This window comes from Vipera ursinii, assembly GCF_947247035.1.
Source record: "Vipera ursinii genome assembly, chromosome: 3".
Classification (NCBI taxonomy): domain Eukaryota; kingdom Metazoa; phylum Chordata; class Lepidosauria; order Squamata; family Viperidae; genus Vipera; species Vipera ursinii.
Window position 1 is genome coordinate 115,113,218 of NC_139516.1, and position 24,462 is coordinate 115,137,679.

General features: G+C 40.1%; 1 protein-coding gene across 1 annotated transcript in view; it reads right to left on the reverse strand.

The window, feature by feature from the left end:
- Positions 1 to 7,012: 7,012 nt before the first annotated feature.
- LOC310637215 (pre-B-cell leukemia transcription factor 1) overlaps positions 7,013 to 24,462 on the reverse strand; it is a 47,480-nt gene continuing 30,030 nt past the window's right edge. The window contains exon 7 of the mRNA XM_083357560.1: positions 7,013 to 9,884. Coding sequence (XP_083213686.1) covers positions 9,792 to 9,884 — 93 coding nt within the window. The 3' untranslated portion in view covers positions 7,013 to 9,791. The remainder of the gene's footprint in view (positions 9,885 to 24,462) is intronic.

Consider the following 24,462-nt stretch of genomic DNA (forward strand, 5'->3'; position numbering starts at 1 on the left):
GATGCTTGTTATTTGGGATGCCTAAAAGATTGGATAGCTTTGAAAAACTGAAGGTTAGACCTTGAGACAGTGGTGGGATTCAGCCGGTTTGCACCACTTTGGCAGAACCTGTAGCTAATTTTTTGTTGCCCAGGCCCAGAATGGACATCCGGAAGCGGCATCCACACAGAGAACCGGTTGTTCACATATTTGAATCCCACCACTGCCTTGAGACCTTCTGATTTGAGATTTGGGTGGCATGCTTATTTGTGGCATGACAAAATAAAAGTTAACCCTGGTTTTAAGAATTGTATCATTAGGTAATCAATTGGGCATGTATGATGGAAATATAAAAGAAGAGTGCCACTTTGGATATTACTCTATGAAGCACTACATAGAAAGGAGATGATATTGGAATGTAATGGATAACCTATCAGGATTTATTAATATTTAAAGAAGAGGGAGTTAAGATAAAACCAAGAGAACAACTAGTAAATGAAGAATTTGTTTGTGATTGGTTTAATTATTACAGAATTTTTGAAAGATTTTTTAAAAAATTGTTTTCACAGGAGCTAAATCTGAATCTATGTTCTGCAGATGACCACCTGATTGCTAAAATATATAAAATGTTACTTACAAGAATCTGGAAGATGAATATGTTAAAGATTCCATGGTTAAATGGGCAAAAAAATGGGGTATAGCATAACACTAGATAAGTGGGAGAATGTATGGACTAATAGTTTAAAATTTACTTTGAATTATAGTTTGAAAGAAAACTTTTACAAAATGGTGTATTAGTGGTATTTGACCCCAGAGAGACTAGCAAAAATGTGTAGAGAAATTTCTACAAGTATTGGAAATGTGTCCAAAATCCAGGTATTTTTTATCGTATGTGGTGGTCATGTAAACATGTTAAATCATATTGGATAAATAGGATAACGATAACGCAGAAAATGTTTTAAGACACAAATATTAATGAAACCCAAAGCTTTTCTTTTAGATATTATAAATATGACCAGTTGAAAAACAGTGTGGGATGTTATTTCTTTATATGCTGACTGCTACGAGGATTGTACTTGCTAAGCATTGGAAAGAAAAAGAGATGTTGACTATTGAAGAGTGGATTTTAAAATTGTCTGAATTAGCAGAAATGGCAAAATTAATGGCCTTGATTAGAGACAATGAACTGGACAACTTTATAAGAGGGTGGAAGCCATTTGTGGACTCTCTACATGTTAAAATATAATAACAGATGGTTGACAGAGAGATTTAAAAATTAATGTAACGCTTGGGTTAACCTGTTGACTCCCCCCCCACATATATATTATGACTAGATGTTGGGCTGATCTGATTATTAGATAGAGACTTTCCCATCTGGAATATTTATTTAAAACAATAATTTTTATTAAATAAGGATGGAAAATTTATAGTCTCTTTATGTAAGGGGAGGAGAATCCATCAGATTTTTTGTTTCATTTTCATTTTTATTTTTAGCAACTAGCCAGGGTGGATTCTTTATGTTTAATGTTAGATTTATTTGACATTTGGATCATTTCCCCCCCCCCTTTTTATGCACATTTTTTCTTTTTTGTTGTCAGCGTTGGATGTATGTTTTTCTGTTTTTTGTTTTGTATTTTACTCTTGTTGATAAAACAAAAGAAATCTATATTAAAAAAAAGAATTTAGGATGAAGACAAGTTTTTTTCTGTACAAGATGTACACCAGTTTTTGCAACAAAAGAAACAATTTATTTGGAATATGCAGTAGCAATACAAATCAGGAGACTGTAAAACCTACATCTTGTTAGTATTATTATAGAACAGAAAAGTTTCAGTGGAGATTCAAAAGACACAGGCCTTGTCTTTAAGGGAGCAGAAAACTTGATTTAAATCAAAGCAAAAGAGAAGATTTCTTAATATTGAGAAATTATTGGAAACATAAAAGACAAAACAATTGGAAATACAGCAGGATGTCTTTGCAAGAAACAAAACACATCCTGATTAAGGACAAACAATGCATTTTGTGATACATTTTGATAATAACAATGGTAATTATATGTTAAAAGCTTTAAGCAAACAAGATTGCATGGGAGAAATAAGGGGCCAATGCAAAGAGTGATGTGAAAACCTCATTATACCTCGCAAATAAAGAACAGTGTTGCCATCCATTGTTTTACAGATTCAGTTTTTGAAATATTAAATCATATATCAAATTTTGTTCCCTAAATGAGTCCAATCCTATAAATCCCTCCTACTAGACTGAGCCTTGGATTCTTCCTTGTTGCAAGGACAAGTTTTGACTGATTCCTGCTATATCACTTTTGAAAGCATTGTCCACTTTGACTCTCTGATTCTTTCTGAGAGGCAATGGCCATCAGTCAAAAAGGTAACATTTTGAACAAATGAGAATTTGGATTAGACGCTGTGAATTGCACAGCTTTTATACTTTTACCAGTATGAGATTTCTCTCTGGTAAGAGATATAGTAAAAAAAAATACTAAGGTGGACTGAGATTATTTCAAATCTAGGAATAATTGGACTCAGGGCACTGCAGATCCAAATGGCATCCAATTTGTCTTTTAGACACAAGCCCAGGTCTGTAAATAAATCTGCTGAATCGGCACAGCTGGGCTATATCACTTCAGAGATTTTTTTCCTTATAGTTAGAAGAGGCTTGTTAGTGTTTGTCCATACACCAGAGTTCAGGTATGTCCAGCTCAAATCAGATTATTTTTTCAAGCCAATAAACATTTTGTGTTTAAGCCAGAGTTTAAAAGTTTGCCTATAACTTTTCGAAGGGAGCAAAGAGATCCCTGTAAATTTGTATTTTCCATTTTTAAAAAAATACATTCTCATATTTTTAGGTAGTTTAGGATGTGTATGTTGTGGCTGGGTTTGCTACTCCTTTGCTGTGTGACCTTAAATCTGAAGTTAGAGAGGATGCTTTTTCAGGATTAAATGATATCAAGGCTGTTATCTTAAAAGCCTTACTAGGAAAGAACTGGATATACTACAGACACAATTTGTTATTCTCCCCCTTTTCTTTGAAAGTAAAAAAATGGGAAGAAAGTCTCAAAAACTTCAGCAAAATGGGGGCAGTTAGAAACTGTTTTTCCCCATAGATTGAAAAATATATATCCTAAAATCCAAAACAAACCACCCAAATCAGTACAAACATTGTTTTCAGCACTGTATACAGAACGTAATTTTACCCTACAGTGTCTCATTGGAAGTAAATACATGTCGTAACATTGTTGAATGAAGAAGTAGAGACAGAAGAGTTTTTGTTGGTTTGAAAAAAGCAACATGCGTTTTCCTCAGCAAAGCCTCTGAACTCTGAAACTTTCCAGGAACCTTCTTCCTCTTCTACTTTCATAGCCTGAAAAATGAGACTATAGAAGAATGCATCTTTGGCTCAGCAAATCAGGAATCACATTACATGTGATGATGTCATATCACGAGGTAGCTAATCAGAATTTAACCTATTATGGCAGTGAGGACAAATAATGCTAATTATTTTGCTCTTATTCTGAATTGAGAGATAAAGGAGCATATATCCTTGATGCTAACGATGCAATTAGTTACTCTAGCCCTTGGCCCTGATTATGGGGCACTCTTTAGTAATATTTACACAATTGTCTTAGTGCTCCAAAATACCTGGAATTGTGATGGCAAAGTGCTTTTTGAACAGCAAGGGCATAGAAATTCTTTCATAACTGATTTTAGTTATTGCTTTGTTCCCCACTATAATTTCTTCATTGATGATTATTTGACAAAAGTACTAATAATTGAGAGAAATGAGAGAAAATAGCAAGAGCTGTACTAGCAAATTAGGTTCAATTGTGGACCAAGGTTGTCCTTGAATTAAGATTGATGAGCATCTCCCAGAAAGTCATTTAGATAAGTATTTAAGAAGACAGGATGAAATAGTACATTTCATCTGCTGTTTAATCTTAAAAATATAGTACCAATAAAGAGATCTGACTAGATAGTATTTTAAACATATGGCTGCATTTTATGAGCATTCCCTCAGTGGGCAGGTGGTACAGCCTGGAAGTGATGATTGATGGCACAAGGGGACACCCTATGCTGCCTAGTGATTTCCAACAGGCTTGCCTACCACTTTTGGTTCTCCTTGTCTAAATACAGGCATGACTGGGGAGCAGCTGGCAGATCAGCAGCTTTCGTTAATAACCCAAGTGGGTCCTGGGGCTTACTTTTGCACAGAAACCCAGGATATAGGGAAGGGAGGGAAATTACCAGCAATAGAGCAGAATGCTGGTTCATATTATCTGGTGGCGGCAAGGTAGATCAGATGTGGCAAAAAGAATTAGTACTTTGACTTCATAAAGAACATAATTGTTGCACTGACCAGGCAACTGCTCCAGCCTTGGTGGAGCAGTGGGCTAATGCCTCCTTAAGTAACACCAGCTGCCTGCAATTAGTGCAGGTTCAAGTCCCACCAGGCTCAAGGTTGACTCAGCCTTCCATCCTTCCGAGGTAGGTAAAATGAGGACCCAGATTGTTGGGGGCAATTAAGCTGACTTTGTAATAATGCCGCTTGGGGGGTGTATGAAAGCCCTAATAAGCAGGCATATACATAGAATGAAGGCTACTGCTAAGCTTGTAAGCCGCCCTGAGTCTTCGGAGAAGGGCGGGATATAAATGGAATTAAAATAATTTTTTTTAAAAAAAACTGTCAATGAGTACCTCTCTTTTCATCTGCTATCTTGGCAAGTAGCAAACAATAACCCTACACTCTACTACTTATAAAGTGCTCTCTGGGTGGTTTACAAAGTCAACATATTGCCTCCAACACTCTGGATCCTCCTTTTACCAATCTCAGAAGGATGGAAGGCTAAGTCAACCTTGAGCCAGTCAGAACTGAACTCCTGGCAGTGGGCAGAGTTAGCCTGCAATACTGTATTCTATTGCGCTACCAGAGTAGGTCCAATAATCTTTGCTTAAAAGGGTACAACTACTGCATCTTGTCCCACACTGCTCATCATCTGATGGCAACATGATGGGCAGTAGAAGCAGTGCTCTACATCCTTATATTCCAGGGAGAAAGGTGTTGTGGACCTTCTCTAGCCTTCTCAAAAGTGTTCAAGAAAACCAAGCAACCAGACAGCCATGAGTGGGAGTCCTCAGAAAGTTTAGTTCACAATTACTATCAAGCAAGCCAGGCGAGAATGGAGGTTTGATAAATTTCAGGAAATTGAGCATTTCAAGGGCTCATCACTCGAGGTCTTATTTTCAGCCAGAGGCAGTTTTTACACCTATCAAGTATGCTGTAAGAGATGTTGGCTATTCTGACTGCAAATTCTAGGATCTCTAGTCTCAGCACATCCCGAGGGCATCAGACCAATGAACAAGAGTGTTAATTTTATATAAAGTAAGCACATTTAAGGGAAAATAATTTGTCTTTTTTTCCGTTTGCTAAAGAAGCTTTTCACATCACTTTAAAGGCAATAAAAGATTTATGAAGGAAATTGGAAAATATCTTTTCAAGGCCATAGTTTGACAAAAAAAAAGAGTGCGTGTGTGAGAGAGAGAGAGATAAAAGCAAAAGAGATGAGTCTAGTATCCCGCATAAGCCTTGTCGAAAAAAACTGGAGCTGCACAGCAAAAGCCCTAGCATAGCTTCCATTTGTTTCAGGGGAGGCTTATGCTGGAGAATTTACCAGTGGATTGAGCCTAAAATACCCCCCCCCTTTTTTAAAATGTATGCAGAACATGATGAAAATGTCACTTCTGGCATTCAAAGTTAGTAAACAAAGTATTAAGTGTACCTATTATGCTCACTATTCCAACCATTGTTAAAAGTTTTACAAAATCAATTACTGTCACTTCTTTTAAAACATTGTGTAACAGGAAATGAATGTGCACAACTCTACACTTGTCTACCATTCTTCAACTAATTCACAAATGCATTAAAAATGTAAACCAAAGAAGGGCAAATGTAGGTAACTTGGTGTTAAAAACTATACAGGTATGAAGCTCTTTTTTTGCCATAGGACAGGATGGGACTGCCTGTCCTTTGATGCGTGCTATGAGGGTAACTTTTTATTTTTATAAACACTATTAAATTCGGACTGCTTTTTTGGTTTGTTTTTCCTTTATCTGAATATACAAGAACATTCATCATCAAATGTTCGTTATCATCAATACTACAAAGAACGAGACACAAATTGCAAGAAACAATGGAAAATGTTAATAAAGCTGAAAGAATTGAACGTTTTAATTTTTTTTTAAAACTTTTTTAGGATTCTTTTTTTAAAGTTTCTGCAGTTTTTTTAAATTTTTTTGTTTTTGGTATCGAAGTTGGGTTTTTCTGGGCAGAAAATAAAGAACCAAATGCATGAGAAGTTAGCTCACAGTTAAGCAAAAATATCAGTACTACATAATTATAATAAAAATAGTAAATCTGGATATGCAAAGAATTACTACCAGTGTATGTACCATTAAGAAGTCCAGTACCATACCATGACGGACCATAATAGAAAGATATATTGTTACAGGCAGATAAATGCAGTTCCATCTCTTTTTTCCCTACCAGACAATTTTAGTCTACTGTGCAAATTGCACAGTCCAGGTAATAGTTTGAAATGAAGTTAATAACACTGCACAACACTGTCTATCTATAAATGTAAGTTGAATAAAATCTGTTTTCCAGGAGACTATGTCTTATTTTCATTTATCACAGCAATATAATGGTCTCTATGAAAGTTGCCAATAGACATGTTAGATAAAGATCACACAATGTAATTAATTGCAACTAACCTAATTACACTTAATTACATTAAACAAATATTCAAGTCCATGCACACTGGCCTTCATCAAAGGTAACTCATCTTGGCTGCATGAATCCACATGACCACTAGATGGCAGCAGAGACACCCAAAACTTCAATTCTTTGTTGTGGTTTGGATTTGTGTGGCCCCGATCTGGTGCATCTAACATTATTTGGCAAAGACAGGGCTTTTTTTCTCATAGAACGCTCAGAACGGAGTTCCGGCACCTTTTTTGGATGGAACCTTGTAGGGTAGGCAAGGCGGGTTGTATGACATGTGTGAGTTCCGGCACCTTTTTGTTTTACAAAAAAAGCACTGGGCAAAGATATACTTCATCCAAACACTAGGCAATGCTATCTATTATGGCTATTTCCCCCCTCATGTACAAAAGTTAAGTATACACCTTTGATGTGATCAACTGTATTTTGCATGTATTTCTTTGTCCATAAGATGCCACCCACCAAAAGCCATCTACTTCTGCAATCTCCTTCCTCATTTCCATCCCATTACAAAGACTGTGTAGATGTTATGTCTTTAACCTCTCAGCTAGCATTTGCTTCTTGCTTTTGCCTTTTTCTTTCATCCTAGTTTAAAAGCCATGCTAGGTCTATGGGAGGTGGCTGCATTTTGCCTTGAGTTGCTTCATGATGCAGAGGTGCTTCATGTCCCTTCTGGGACCCTTTCTAATGTGCTTAGTAACTGGAAGATCTCCTTCTGGCTATTGCATTTGCTAAGGAAGTCCCAAAACCCATATGAAATCATTGTGGCAGGTTCACTCAGAGGGTGGATAAGGTGCTTTGGAAAGTTAGTCCTTTGCTCAAATCAACCATCAGAATAGAATTATGAAATGTTAGCTGGTCCACTAAATCTAGTGCTTTTCTATAGTGCCTTCAATTTACTTGGATTTAATTCTGGGTATATGCAGGTTATCAAGAGCAGATGGGCCAAGAGAGCCATGGATTTCTCATAAGAAGCATCAGGGTCTCGGCGTCCCCTCCAGACAGAATTGCTAATATTGTTTGGTGAGGGTTACAGAGCTATTTGTCGTCTGTGTTAATTAATCTGGATTATTTATCATTCTGAACTTACAATGACCCTAAATAGGAAACCTTTTTTTTCCATTAAAAGGAATAATAATGATTAGAGCCAAGGAAGGTTACAGTGTGGTGTGTAAGTACACTGTAACATCAGCATCGCCCTGGACAGAGAATGTACCAGTGGCCACTGTTATTAAATATAGATGCCTGATGCTTTTATATGTTATCACTAAGCTCAGCTCAGCTTAGGTTATTTAATGCCTTTCTATCCAGACCCCTTGCAGAGGACACAGTCAGTGGTGGGATTCAGCCGGTTCACACCACTTCGGCAGAACCGGTAGCTAATTTTTTTGTTGCCCAGGCCCAGAATGGACTTCCGGAAGCGGCATCCACACAGAGAACCAGTTGTTCACATATTTGAATCCCACCACTGGACACAGTCAATCCACTGGGATGTTCCCCTGAACATGATTTGCTGAAAAGAGATTGGTCCTCCTCAGGTTCAAGGCTAGGAGCAATCCAATTCATCTTATTCTGGAGAAATGCGTTTGAGCACAGGCAACTGTTTAAAGTTACCATGCCAATGTGTATTTTTCAATATTCTTTTCCAATAGACATTTATTTATCTTCTCCCCATCTCATCCCACCCATCAATTTTACATTTTTTTTCTAATGGAAAAAGTTTTCTTTAGAAGTGACGTGTCAATCTATTATTATTTTTTTCACAATCAGCACAACACAATTTTAGCAAGGATGTATAATCAAATTATAATATGTAAAGCCACACAGGTCCAAATGTTTACTAGTGCAAGTTGTGTATTCTAGCAGCTTTAATTAATTTCCCAGTGATTTCTTTCTCTGTCTAACAGATATTGCTAAATTACAAGTATAATGAAAGCTGTGGATATTTTGCAATTTCTGCAGCTTTATTGTGAACATAACCGCCCCTCCCTTTCTGAAAACCTACACTTTTATGATTTTGCATCCAGGTGCATGATTCTTAGATAAAGCTGAGAAATCAGAGGGTGTAAGACTGAAGACCACAGTGCCTTGCACAGGTCTTTATTGTTCTGCTCTTGCATGGTTTTCATTTCAAATGAAAATGCGAAAGTCTTTTCTGCATCAGTGAAATGGGATTTGTGGAACCCAAACAAATTAGGAAAAGATCATTTACTACCCAGACTTACTGTACTTGTGTCATATTATAGTAAGCAGCTATGCACTTCCTTCATGAAGGAGGATGCACACAGCCCTAATTACAGTTCCACTGAATGTGTGGAGCAGTGAAATTGAGAAGTGGCATGGTTCATGTCTAGGGAGGATAAGAGACATGAAGGGATGATAAAGAGTAGCTTTGCTAACAGTTTCCTATCTTGTAACCATCGGGCATGTTACAGCCATATCCTGCGGCACCAGGATTGCATTTATCCAACCTGTAACAGGGATTGTTCTGGAAGGCAACTCACCAGAGTTTCAGGATCTTAGAGGAACAGATCATATGAAGGAGGGATGGTGCCCAAAAGCAAGGGAAGAGCTTAGGTGGCTCCTGAAAAGAGGTAGTGAGAACACCAGAGAAATGGGAGGAGGCAGTCAGATGCTTGGTAGGCTGGAGGGAGTTAAAGATTTACACTAGGATAAAAACAACAACAACAACAACAACAGCAACAACATAAAAAGTACAAATGCTTTCAGATTTTTTCCCCCCTTCAGATTATTTTGCTGTGAGAAAGTGGGCAATGGTGATGATGAAAGAAAAGGTGTCTTCTACCCAGAAAAGAAAGGGAAGAGAGTATAAAGAAGTGTCCAGACTGGCTGAAAAAGCATCCCCAAAGAGAGAAGAGAAGGAAACTCCTGTTGGGTGAGCCAGTCAGCTCTGAATCTGGCTTGCTGGCATCAACAGGAGAAAAAAACTCTCCCCTCTCTGCCACCACACCTGCCTGGTACAGGGTGGGAGCAGCCGGGGATACTGGATTGCTGGGAGATCAGTTGGAGGTATCAGAGTGAACGCTGCCAGGGCCTTCTGTGGGGGAAGTCACCGACGAAGGAGTTGTAGCATCTTGCCAACCTCCATTAGCCTAAGAGAGAGAAAGAAATTCATCAGTGGCATCATGACAAGGGGTTCCACACTACAAGGTTGCATAGCAGCAGAGTAGCATCAGCATCAGGGACGACCTCCTCTTCCACTCCCCTTACTTGGAGCTGTTGCTCAGGACCACAAGATCAATGTTGGTCTGCCAACATCCGGTCAGTCAGAATCATGGGTACCTGAAGGAAGTTAGTTTGGGTGACAGAATCTAAAAGGTGTTGGCCATAACTGATCCAGCTGAGAACAACTATTGTTACTACAGCATCAGCCTTTGATATTACAGGCTATTCTTTCATGGATCAGACATGGAACTAGCAAGCAATATAAGACATTAAGAAACAATTACTCTCAATCACCCTTATTTGTACATAAAGCTGCAGAGGTGTGCAGTACAGATTGCAAATGACAGCCTGAAGCATATTAGAATCACTACTACTGGGTTACAATGAAACTTACACAAGTTTATTATGGTTGCATTAATGTTACTTTCAACACAGCTGCTTAATTCAAAGTTTACATAACTCTGATTCACAGTTACTGAAGTATTTGTTCTTTTGTAAAAAAAATCACCAGAATGCCCTCTCTTATGATTAACATAAAATTAATGTAAGATAAGAGCTAGCAGTTTTCGACTTTAGCTATAATCCCAACCACTTCACACTGTAAGATATCATAAAAGATTCCAGCAGACCTGTGATTTAAATTACAGAAACTCCTAGAAGCTTGACTCTATGTCCGGACAGCGGGGCGTTGTGGGGAGCTGTTAGGGGGGCTGTAACACTGATGCGCTGGACGGTGGAGGGGAGCACGGAGGGGGGGTGGGGGAGCACGAAGGGGGGGTTAAGGGCATACACTCGCCTGGAGTCTGTGTGGGAGTTCAGGCACAAAGTGCGGGGTGACATGCGGAGAGCTGGGAAGGGGGCGGGTTTTGAGCGGACTCAGCCGGATGCTGGTTTGCATGGGGAGGGGTGGGGCAAATCGCCCCCAATGTATAAAAGACGTGTTGGGACGGCTAGCTCCCAACGCTGACTTTGTATCTGCTAGGCTTTTCTGAAGTAAAGAAAACCTCGTCGTCACCCGTACCACGTTGTCATCGTTCTTTAAGCGTGGACGGCTGTGATACATAGATTCTTCAGGATCCAAAAGTGGTTGTCACTCACTAGTTCCAACAAATTCAGAACTACAGCACCCTCTAACACTTAAAAAACTCCACCATGCATGGAAATAATCTTACCATCAAGCAGTTTCTGCTCTTTCTTGCAACATACTACATACATTAGTTCTAGGATTGCCTTATTTTATTTGACAGCCCTCAGGTATTACAACAGTGCTGTCATATCTCAGTCAGAATAAGGATGCCTGAAGGAAGGCAAATAATAACACATGCAATGGCGTTACTTTCAAGTTAGCAAACATATTCAAAAATTCAGTATATTGTTCTGTAATTTTTATGGGGTATGTGTTTGTTGTCACCTACTGGCAATATTTGTAATGCTAACTTTTATTAACATCTTGATTTGGACTAATGGCATTTTCAGCATTACAGACACCTACAGTACATTATTAAATACGGCCATTAAATCTTGAGAAAAAAAGCGCACAAATAGTCTCAATACTTATAATCAATATGTCAAGTTGATATGCAAAATTTAAAGACAGAACAAAGAACCAGAGGTGTTATTTTTTTCTAGATAATGAAAAACTGTCTGAATGTCTTAATCAAAAGTTTTGTTTTTAGACTGCAGTTTTTTCAACAACAAAAAAAAAAGATTTTGGATGCACTGGATCCCATTGCATTTGTATACCAAAGGAATGACTAAATTATTGTGCTGATAGAAATTGATTTAGAATAATGAATGCTTCATTAAAACATTTTTGTGGTACCCTAAAATTATTATATTAGAAAATGAAATGAAATGAAATAAAGAGAACAATTGTAAATTAGCAGATGTATAAAAAGTGGGAAGTCAGACCCACTCCCCCCAAAAAATCTTGAAAGAAAGCAAAGGCAAAATACTTCTTTCTGCTCTATTGTCCAGCAGACTACATGAAGTTATCAGGAGCCATGTTTTTATAAGTTTTATGTCATATGTAAATCTGTAAAAAATTCCTTCCACATCTTGATTAATACCATTTGTGAAAATGCAGAAAACTACAAGGTTCAGGAGAAAATGGTGTCCCATTTGAAATCTCCCCCTGCTTTGACAAGGAACCCCCAACTAAACATTCTCAGAATATTTTTCTAGGCAATAATGAAGCTGTGTATAATCATCTGTTCCACATTTAATGAGAATGCAACTCAAAATATCACATAGAATATAATCAAGTACTTTGCTACTGCCAAAGTATTTCACTCCCACTCAAATGTCCATTATCCAATTGAAAAGAATCCGGCTAAGAACTATATTATAGGTAACACCTCCAGGTTAGATTCTACTGACATAAATGACCTGGATACAGGGACAGAAGGGGCAATCATCAAATTTGCAGATAACACCAAGCTGGGGGGGAATTGGAAGATAGACTCAAGATTCAAAAGGATCTTGACAGACTTGAACATTGGGCCTAAGATGAAAGTGTGAGAAAAGTAAGGTCCTGCACTTAGGCATGAAAAAGCAAATGCGTAGTTATAGAACAGGCAGTACTTGGTCATCAGTAGCAACTATGAGAGGGATCTAAGTGTCCAGGTGGACCACAGCTTTAATTATGAGCAGTAGTGTGTGGCAGCTGCCAAAAAAGCCAATGCAGTCTTAGACTGCATCAACAGTGGGATAGCATCAAGATCATGAAAAGTGATAATACCGCTTTATACTGCACTGGTGAGGCCTCACTTAGAGTATTGTGTCCAGTTCTGGTCACCACAATACAAAAGAGATGCCGAGGCCCAAGAAATTACAGAAAAATGCAACTAAAATTATAAGGGGTTTGGAGTCTAAACCCTAATATGAACAGCTAAGAGAACTATTGTAGGTTTGTTTAGCCTAATGAGTGACATGATAGCTTAGGAGTGACATGATAGCTCTCTTCCAATACTTGGAGGAGAAAGGGAGTCAATTTGTTCTCCAAAGTGCCCGAGGGAAGGACAAGAAACAATGGGTGGAAGCTTGTCAGAGGGAACTCCGACCTGGAAATAAGGAGGAATTTCCTGACAGTGAGTAAAATTAATGAATGGAAGAGCTTGTCTCCTGGAGTTGTGGGTGCTCCATCGCTGGAGGTTTTCAAAAAGAGATCGAACAACCATTTTTTCAGAATGGTGTAAAGACTCTTGCCTTTGGCGGGGGGTTGGATTAAAAGACCTACTAAGTTTCTTTCACCCCTGTGATTCTATGACACTGCATTATTATAAAGATGTTTACTGTTTTACAAACTGTAGGAGATGACCAGACTGAGCCTGAGACAGGGCTCAAGTGCATCATCAATTTGGAGTCACTTCATGCACACAAGAGATCTATGCCCAGCCATTCTTGAATTCTGTTGACTTTTATCTACCCCCAATTTGCTTTGACTATTAGTAGTTCAGATTCTTATAGAGTGATGGCATGGAATAAACTTGCACTGATTTGAACAACCCTGGTTCCTGATTTCCTGTGCCTCACACAAACTACTGATCTTTTCTCTGGTATTCAGATCTGGCTCTCTGGCTTGAATTTCCCAGAATCTTTCTGAAGCACATATAAAAAGGTAAAGGTTCCCCTGCACATGTGTGCTAGTCGTTTCCGACTCTAGGGGTCAGTGTTCATCTCCGTTTCAAAGCTGAAGAGCCAGTGCTTGTCCAAGGACATCTCCGTGGTCATGTGGCTGGCATGACTAGACACCAAAGATGCACGGAACGCTGTTACCTTCCCACCGGAGTGGTCCCTATTTTTCTACTTGCATTTTTACATGCTTTCGAACTGCTAGGTTGGCAGAAGCTGGGACGAGTAACAGGCGCTCAACTCTGTTATGCGGCACTCGGGATTCGACCCGCCAAACTGCTGACCTTTTGATCGACAAGCTCAGCGTCCTAACCCACTGCTACTTTCATTCCCATGCATGTTATTCATTTTCAAGATTTTTTTTTAAAGATGAAAGATAAAGATTCTGATATTTCATCAGCAAGGTACCCTGGGTGTAATGTCTAGCAACTCTTTTATAGGAACTCTGATTTATCTTGAACTTCTTTTCCTATTAATATATTTAGCCACTAAATCCTATTAAGAATTTCTCTGAATTTATTAAATTCAGTTTTTTTTAATCTAAAGTACCTAATCAGCTATATTTAGGTTTTGAGAAACTTGTCAAACTAAGATAAACGTTAATTCTTACATCAGTAACGAATTTTAGTTGAGTTCTGATATAACACCAGGTATTTCATATGGTCAATCCATGTGTAGGATTTAATTCTGCTTGTAAAATTCCAATTCTGTGTGGATATACAATAGAATCTAAAGGATCACTGTTGATATTTAAAATAATACAGTAATCACATTTTAATTTGAGCAGTTACAGGTAGTCCGTGACCTATAACTGGTTGTTTAATGATGACAGTCACAGAATGGGTGCTTTATGGCCTATAAAGCATTTCCAGGTGTTATAAAATGTTGTGCTGCCTTTGTCCTGAACACATGGCAGCATTTCAGGTGCTTGGCTCACATGCACATTTATGACTGGTTGCCAAGTGCCCTGCGATTATGTGTTCTCTTCTGGTGTCCAGGCAGCCAGAAGGAAAACTGAAGGAATGGAGGATATCCACCTCTTTCATTAGTGTTCTTCTCCTCTCCGGAGGAGGAAATACTAAAAGCTCTCAGTCCTCTGAAACAGTGAAGCTCAGAGCCTTTAGCATTTTCTCCTCTAAAATTCACTTCTTTTGCTAGTGTCCATCTCCTCTCTAGAGAAGGCTCTGAAATGCTGAGACTCGGAGCATTTAATGTTTTCTCCTCTGAAATCCACCTATTTTGCTAGCATCCTTCTCTCTGGAAGTGAAAACGCTAAAGGCTCTGAACGTCAGGTTTTTCAGAATGCCAGCCAGCTTCACTAACCTTTTCATCTCTGAAGGAGAAAACCCTAACAATACCATCATTCTCAGGATGGTTCAGAAGGCCCCTGATTTGGGGAAGCCGACTTCTGAACCATCATGAAAATGTAGCTGATGTGTAGGTGGAGAGAAAGGTAAGCGGACCGAGGCTTGGTGGGGGGAGGGTCCCTGTGCTAGAGGTTGCTGGCCTCCCAGGGCCTCTCCCACCCACTGAGGCAACCCTGTGCAGTTGCTTAAAAACCAGCATGGTCTCTTAAGAACTGCAGTGAGGAGAGCTTGGATTTGGCCCTTAAGTGAGACAGTCATGTAGGTGCTTAATGACCACAATGATCTATGACTAAAATTCCATGGTCAATTATAGTCATAAGTCTAGTATAGTTAGTGGAGTCAGTTAGCCGGAGAGATGTAGGATTTCCTTTTACTGGAAGTATTTAGGTAAAAGCTAGACCACAGGTCTGCAACCCACGGCTCTGGAGCCACATGCGGCTCTTTCAGCCATCTCTTGCGGCTCCCAGTCCTCTGCCATGTGCAGTCCAAAAAACATAAAATAAGTGGGACTTAAAAAAAGTTCAACCTATCAATTCAAATATGCAGGGTAGGTGCATATCTCGCCTTGGCTCCACTCTTCAGTCAAACCCTGTTCTGCACATGCACGCATGTATGTGCATGTGCACACATTTTTTGCAGCTCCCAGTTTTTCCTTTTTTGAGGGAACCGGTTCCGAGTGGCTCTTTCACTGTTTCAGGTTGCTGACCCCTGAGCTAGACAGTTATCTGTCTGGGTTGCTCTAATCCTGAAGCCCAGACATGATATGGGGTTGCATTCAATGGCCTAAATGGCCACCCCCAACATTAGGCCTCTATAACATACAAAGATGAAATACTCCAAAACAAACTTAAATTTCAGGCAGTTGTCTAACTCAGATAATGACTACAGTAGTCAGTTCAGCTCCTACTCCAAGATACTGAAGTATTTTGTATCTCTGTCCTTAAATGGTTACAGTATTTTAATAGTTTAGTTATTAACCAGCTACATACCTGGTTTATTATACATAAATACTGTACAAGTGCAGTTTCTAGAGTCCCAGTCTAGCAATGTAAAAATGATCAGTTTCAAGAAACAATACATCAGGCACACTGAGTGATGAACATGCATTCCTTATCACATTATGCAGTCAAGATATAATAAATAAGCAGCTCTGCAGCATTTCATTAATTCAAAAACATAATCACATTAAGAAAAAAGACTGCACACATCAGATTTATGTTTTTCAGGTCTTGCAGTTCAGATTCCAAAGTCAGTTATGCCTTTTTTTTTAAACTGTACTTGCTGTGGGCAATGTTGGGTGGTGACTTTACATGGAAACGTACAACTTAAAATAACATTGATGGTGTTCCAGTTAATTATTCATATGTTGCTTTGGTCACATTTAAAGTGATGAATAGCATAGAGCTGAAACAGCAACCTTTTGCTGTCCAGCAGCCTCACCCTTCTTTTCTATTCTTTGTTGAATCAGCAAAGAGCTGCAGGGGCTGTAATGGTGACACACTAAGACAGGGGTGTCAAACTCAATTTCATTGAGGGCCGCATCAGCATTGTGGTTGCCCCTCAAGGGGCCGGGTGGGTATGGCCAGGGTGGGCATGGCCTACTGGGTGGGCGTGGCTAGAGTGCGTATGGCCTACTGGGTGGGCGTGGCCAGCTCTACATCGTTCGCATCAAGGGTGCCTATGGGGGCCTGGGCAGGAGTGGGACAGATCTGAGGGTCTCTGGCAGAAGGAGGGTCTCTGGGCCAGGGCCAAGGCAGTGGGGCCCGTTCCCTCACTGTTTCCAGGATGGCTTCGCGGGCCACATGAAACCACTTCGCGGGCCGGATCCGGCCCCCGGGCCTTGTGTTTGACATGTCTGCACTAAGATCTTAGGAAGGTAGAAGTAGCAAGTTTTAGAGTCAGAAATTTGGGGGATTTGGGAGGAGGGAGTCTGGAGGATCTTAAAACAGTATATTAAGTGCGGTTTTTTTTAAAATACAGCAAGTTCCCAGGTTAAGATTGACTCTGTTTAAGGATGACCCATAGTGAGGAACACAGCCTACTGCAGCAAAATTTGAGTTAATTTTACAGTGATTCAAGTTAAATACACAATGGCTCAAGTTCATTACACAATACTACTTATACCATACTGTATTATCAATAATGCTGTTCTGGCTTACATACAAATTTGACTTCAACACAGACCTTGGGAATGGGACTCATTTTAAACTGGGGACTACCTGTACTACAAATTACACTTCTGATGCATGATACTTTGCCAAACTGGGATCTGCAGAAACTGGGTGATTGGCCACAAACAGCTTATTCTTGATATAGATCCATTTTTACTGAAAGGGGATGTGCTCATGTGGGCAAGTAACATCTCCCCACAAACTTCTCGTGCATCACCCCTTCAGCCCTTTTTCTCTTAACCCAGATTGCTTCCGTTTCAGAGCTAGCTGATGAGCAAAGTCAGCAATGCACCTTTTGATCTCTCTGTGCAAACACTATCATTCTCCCTTGATACATAAATAAGGACGCCACATGTTTAAATATAATTGTCCTTATTATACCAAGTATAGAGCTGAAGCCCAAATAACATGTGATATAAATTACAGATTAAACAAATGTAGCAGAGAGGGGAGTTGGGGGGGATTGGCGCTGGCCAGGATCAGCACTGGCTGAGAGGCTTTGCTGGAGCTCTGCGGATTCAGCGGAGAGGTCGGGAGCTCTGGCAGCCTCCGTGGTGGCTGGCGGCAGGGCGGGGGTCTTGGGGAGGGATTTTTAAAGGGGAAGAGGAGATGGACTGGGGGAAGATTTTATTTTTTCCAGAGAGGCAAGCCAGAAGGAGAGAGAGCGAGGCAGGAAATTGGCAAAAAGGCTTTTTATTCTTTTTCCGGAGAGGCAAGCCAAGAGGAGGGAGAGCAAGGTAGGAAGTTGGCGAAAAGATTTATTATTATTATTCCTGGTTTGTATGTGGCAAGCCAGATGGAGGGAGAGTGAGGGAGGAGGTTGGTTGGGTTTGTTTTTATTCTTTTCAGTGAGGTAAGCTGGACGGAGAGGGGGGAATAGAGATAGAGGTTTCTGTAGAGCAAGCTTGAAGGAGAGAAGGGAATGGGAGTAGGAGAGGATTCAGTGGGGAAAGGCCAAAAGAGAGAAGGGGAGATAGAATAAGGGAGGTTCCTGTGAGTGGCTGAGAGAGACTGACCATCATCACCTCACGTGAGCTGCCTGCCAGAGACTGACCATCATCATCTCATGTGAGCTGCTGCTGCCAGAGACTGACCATCATTATCTCATGTGAATTGCTGCTGCCAGAGATGGGAGCGGCCTATTGACAGAGACTGACTACGATCACCTATCATGAGCTGCCTGCTGGGGACTGACTACCATCTTCACCTCACATGAGCTGCTGCTGCCAGAGACTGACCATCATTGTCTCATGTGAGCTGCTGCCACCAGACACTAACCATCATCATCTCACATGAGCTGCCTGCTGCCAGAGATTGACCATCATCACCTATCATGGTCTGCTGCTGACAGAGATTGACCACCACTGCACTGTGTGCCTCTGTCAAGCAGAGGTGTCCAAGTAAGGGATCCCTTGGACCAGCAGCCAGACTAAGAGGGCCAGGAGAACCCGGACTTCAGCGGTCCCTTCGGGGGTGGTGCTACACAAACATAGCTAATCTTGCAGATATTATTTTGAAGAAATAATCTGGAACATGATCTCATTTTGATTCAAGACATAATCCTAGATTACTGAAGTGGGCTCTTATTTAACTTCAAAGATGTTCTTTGTGGTAAATATCTTTTCAGGATGTAAAAAACAGCAAGAAAGGAACAATTTTAAACTCAACAGAAATGTCAGACACAATCCAGAGCAAATAAAATTCTGTATTAGAGCTGCTTTTCTCCAAAATAAAACACACCAAGTTCATTCTTCTTTAAAGACTTGATTAATATTTAGTTTAATTTGAAGTCATTATAAATTGCACATTACACACACTGTAGAGTACTTCTATTATCTCGTACCAATATTTTTCAACTAAAAATCCCCATAATAAATTGCAAATCATGAACTGTTGAATGCACTGAGTGCTAAATCCAAAGGAAAGGAAAGGAAAGGAAAAGAAAAGAAATATTGCCTGTTTAAAGCTCTCACTCCAAGAGTTCCACAGCAGCACATTTTAAAATCTGTTCTTGAAGGCTGAAATGTGCTGTATGCAGCACAAATAAATTTTTGTGCTTAATTGCAATCCCTGAAAATATAAGAAACCGTGATCAAATGCCTCCTGCCCCAACTCCATGCTAAATAAAGAACCTATTTTCAAGGATCATCTGATCAGCTCAGCCTGCTGTCATGTGGCTGAAAATTAGCATGGACAAATACAAACAAACAAACGGCCATATACCAGGGCCGAGCTGTCTTAACAAATAAATCTCAAGGATTATCAGTATTTTGACCAAGTGAAGTACATCAAGCAGGGACAGATACTAACCTTTGCTAAGGATGATCAAGTTCTATTCACTGAAATGCCTATTCACCTTCTGATAAAAAGGACAATGGTTCCTGCCAATGATCAGCTAATCTGTGATCTCTTTTGAGCTCCACCTCTGATAGAATTCTCCTCACATGATCACGTTGCTCTATGCATTTGATACAAACCAGATATAAAACCCAGTCTGAAGTTTTCTTTTCCCCACTTGTAATATCTGTCATGTCTAAGTGATCTCCAGTACTGCAAAGTTCTGCTCTGCCCTCCGTCTTCAGGAGTGGACCTTTTTGATACAAAACTGAGGCAATTACTTCCAAAAGGTTGGCTAAAGTTCGACTAACCCATTTGCCCAGATGGCTGGTGTTTCTGGATATTGTGGCTTACAGATTTTCAAGCCTAAGGAGGATCACTCTCATTCCCCAAACAGAGACAGATAACAGCAAACCATATCTGCAGCGGCTGCACATCTGCCCAGCTTGCTCTGCTCCCACATTATTTACAGGACAGAGGCAGCTCATTGTTTACTATCTCCTGGAGGATGCAACCAGCTCATGCACTTCCACTTTCTGACCACTGCAAGAGGCAGCAGCAATTACCGAAGATTATCAGCCCAACAATGACAAGCTGCATAAAGAGAGACACTGAGCCAACGCTGCCGCCCGGAGACTGGCATATTCAAGTACACTCAGGACATTAATAGCAATTTACGTGCCATCACTGAGGGAACACCACAATGGCCCTGTTGGCAGCCTCTTATTTTGAAGCCTGTTATTTGTGGGAGTTACAAGCTATAATCACAACAGAAACTTTCAAAACCCTTATCTTCGATGACACACCAAATCTATTTCAGAACTGTAATTGCTATGTCACTGGAGAGTTTGCTGCTTAATGCACTCAAATGACATTTAGTGTTTGCAGGGTCATTATAAGAATCAGAAAATGTGGAGGAGAAAAGAGGGAGGGAGGGAGGGAAGAGTCTTCTATTGTGCACTGAAATTATTTTTAGAAAGGGCTTTATTGCAGTTGCCCAATTAAACAGGAGGAATAGATATAATCTTTGTACAACACAGACATTCTTATTATTTAAAGCTTTATCCCCATTCCAGGGTTTCTGAAGAGATGCTCCGAGAATCAAGAACATGCCCTTCCTCCTAGCTGGGTAGATGCTTAGTTGCCCCCAGTGCCTTTGAAAGGCACAGAATCTTTAGGAAATAAGTGAACTCAACATATATGTCCAATTTTCACTTTGGGGAGAAAACCTTGGTGCTTTCCCACCAGACACCAGCCCTACCACCAAATGAGAGGGTACAGTAGCTCCATTTAATTATTAGATTGTTTGCTGGCCTCACATGCCATTGTTTTTGTCCTCATCCCCTATGCAATTTCAGAGCTGACATAAGATTATTGTTTCAGGTGCAATTTTATTATTGATTTCCTAGAGGTGTTGTTCAGGAACTACTTCCGAGTAACTTCCAGCACTGCTGGATCCTCTCCGGAAGTTCTCTCCTTACAATAGAAAAGTTATGGAGGATAAATTTAGGATTCACATGGAGACTGCCACATGCTGTGGAACATGGATATAGCAATAGCACTTAGACTTATATACTGCTACACAGTGCTTTATACTAGCACTCTCTGAGCGGTTTACAACATCAGCGTATTGTCCCCAACAATCTGCATCCCCATGTTACCGATCTCAGAAGGATGGAAGGCTGAGTAAATTTTTAGCGGGGAGTCACTGAACTCCTTGCAGTGGACAGAGTTAGCCTGCAATATGGCATTCTAACCACTGCGCCACCACAGTTCCTACGTAACTGTAGTATAATTCTGTGTCATACCAAGATGAGAAATCTTCATTCCTTGGAACATGCTTTCTCTTCCATCCCTCTCCCACTCTAAATTTTGCATAGAAACATTTATTATAACTGTATATCAATTCCCACCATCCTTCCCCCCCATGGGGGGGAGGGAGAGAACATACACATTAAGAGCCATTTTTAAAAGAATGTGCTCACAGCTCTCTGCACCAATTTCAATCACAGTTAGAAGACATGAACCTATCAGTCCTAGTCCTAGCTCATCTGCAAATTTTACCTGGTTCTACTGGCTCAGTGGGTTAGGACGCTGAGCTTGTCGATCAGAAGATCGGCAGTTTGGCGGGTCGAATCCCGAGTGCCGTGTAACAGAGTGAGCGCCTGTTACTCGTCCCAGCTTCTGCCAACCTAGCAGTTCGAAAGCACGTAAAAATGCAAGTAGAAAAATAGGGACCACTACGGTGGGAAGGTAACAGCGTTCCGTGCGCCTTTGGCGTCTAGTCATGCCGGCCACATGACCACGGAGACGTCCTCGGACAAGCGCTGGCTCTTCGGCTTTGAAACGGAGATGAGCACCGGCCCCTAGAGTCAGAAACAACTAGCACACACGTGCGGGGGAACCTTTACCTTTACCTTACTAAAAAAAAAAAAGCAAACCGAAAACCCTCAAAGTAATCATTTATGGATCATTTGTGGATCATTTATGCACAAGAAGTCCAATTCCAGTAACTTATATTGGATTTCTTAATCAGATGTCTCAGGCAATCTATCTGGCCTCTGCCCAATTTGCAAAAGAATGTATTCCAAATCTACACCTGCCTGCTGCATTTGTGCAACTTAATATTTTTATTTATTTTTTATTTTAATTCCATTTATATCCCGCCCTTCTCCGAAGACTCAGGGCGGCTTACAAGCTTAGCAGTAGCCTTCATTCTATGTATATGCCTGCTTATTAGGGCTTTCACACACCCCCCCAAGCGGCATTATTACAAAGTCAGCTTAATTGCCCCCAACAATCTGGGTCCTCATTTTACCTACCTCGGAAGGATGGAAGGCTGAGTCAACCTTGAGCCTGGTGGGATGCGAACCTGCACTAATTGCAGGCAGCTGGTGTTACTTAAGGAGGCATTAGCCCACTGCTCCACCAAGGAGCAGGAAACAAGAAGATCTTTTCTGTTAAAGAAAGCCAGTCTAACATATTAGGCAAAAGTAAGAAAATACTAAGTCTTGGTATCTTGCAAGGTGCAATTTAGATAAGCAGCCATTCATGCCTGCAGATTCCTGATCTTCTATTTGAGTAATGCAAATACACTTGATATCATCTTTTTTTTCAAGTAATGTTTAGTTTGACCCTAATTCTAGATCCGGTTCTAGGGAGGCGAAGGAATCTGATTCAGGTATTTTGCTGCAAAATATGAAATGGAAAAACTATCTTTGGATTATGTGACTAAAATGAAATTAGCAAACTAAAACTATCAACAGCAAAACTGAAGGTGAGACTGAAGAATCCAAAGAGCCAACAACAGCTTACTGTCATTGTAGACTGAAGTGAGAACTTCAACTGCCCCAAACGTTTGCTCATCAAAGATGATACTGGAACAAGTTTCCCAACATTTAATCTAACAGTAAAATATTTGATTGAAATTGTATTCTCAATTAATAAGGCAGTAGTAGAAATATCGCAATGTACTTACTTTACAAAAAATGAGAATTTAAATTAATCAGCTTCTTAAAGGAGCATTCTCTCCTGTTCATTCACAGATAGAAGATAATGCCTCTTCTAAGATGGTGTATACTTTAATGCAGGTATGCATCAACGTAACCAAAGCATGTTTCCTGCCTTTTTCTGGTTTGTTTTGTCTCTTCAAGTTATTGTTGACTCCTGGGGATTGCCTGGACAAGTCCCTTCAATTTTCTTGGCAAGGTTTTCAGAAGTGGTTTGCCATTGGCTCCTTCCTAGGGCTGAGAGAAAGTGACTGGCCCAAAGTCAAACAGCTGGCTTCATGCCCAAGGTGGGACTAGAACCCACAGTCTCCCAGTTTCTAGTCTGGTGCCTTTAGCACAACACCAAACTGGCTGTCATCTTGCTTCTTACTAATAAAAAAATGAGAGATTAATGAAAATGAAAATCTGTATGAATTGCCAATTAAATGTAAAACTTATTTAATTGGGTTCACAATACAACATACCAAAGAGGGGCTGTAGTTTGGTATCTTGTTCCTGTCACTGTCAAGACTTGTATTTGAATCAAAGCCTTGCCCCCCTCCTCAACTGGTACTCTCTTTCCCTCTGTTGACATGGAGATTACATACAGTAGGAGGATGGCTAGCAGCCAATGAAAATCTAAACAAAAATACCTAAATTTTCCTTGAAAAGGCAAAATAATGAAATAATCTGAATTAGGATCATCATGTCAAGCAATGTATTCAGGATTTTAATTTACATGAACATAATTGCTGATTACTCATCAGCCTTTGGAACAGATGTATTTCTGCTATTAAATATTTATATAACATCCTCTTTCCTCCTTGCAGATCATTTATTTCTGTTTTACTTATTCCACAAGATTTAATGCTGCACCAAAAATGATTCTGGAGAAGAGATGGAGTAACCATCTCTTCCAAGATCAAAGCTATACCTATGTGTAGGGTATTGTTGAATTAACTTCACCCATTTTGTTGATTGTCAATTCACAGCTATAGTAGATAAGAAACGGACCAGACGAGCGACTTCTACTTTAGTGTAAGGCTACATTTATTTACAAATCCGAAAGTATAGTTGTCCCACTGTTTCCTTACAGCCTGAGAAGCTAGGGAGGATCCCTTCTAAAGCCTCTTTCTCTGCCTCTTATGCAGCTGCAGGCTATACATTGTCTGATTGTTCCCTAGGTGGCTTGTCTCGGGGGTCCTTCTTGCACAGTACTATACTAATGTAGCATACATAATATTCCAAATTAGCATAATCCCTTCCTGCTAATTGCTCTGGCCCTTGAACTATTATCACAATTATGCCCATAATCTCAGTTGTTGAGTGAGGCAGTCATTAAGCAAGACACCCACATGACTACTTCACTCAACTATCACAACCCCAATATTCCAGTTGTGGTCATTAAGTGATCAGGAAGCTTTATTATTTTTTCAGTTAGATATTTATTCTGCCTCTGTTACTTAATAACTAGCTCAAGGCAGCAAGCATACCTTCCTCCTTCTATTT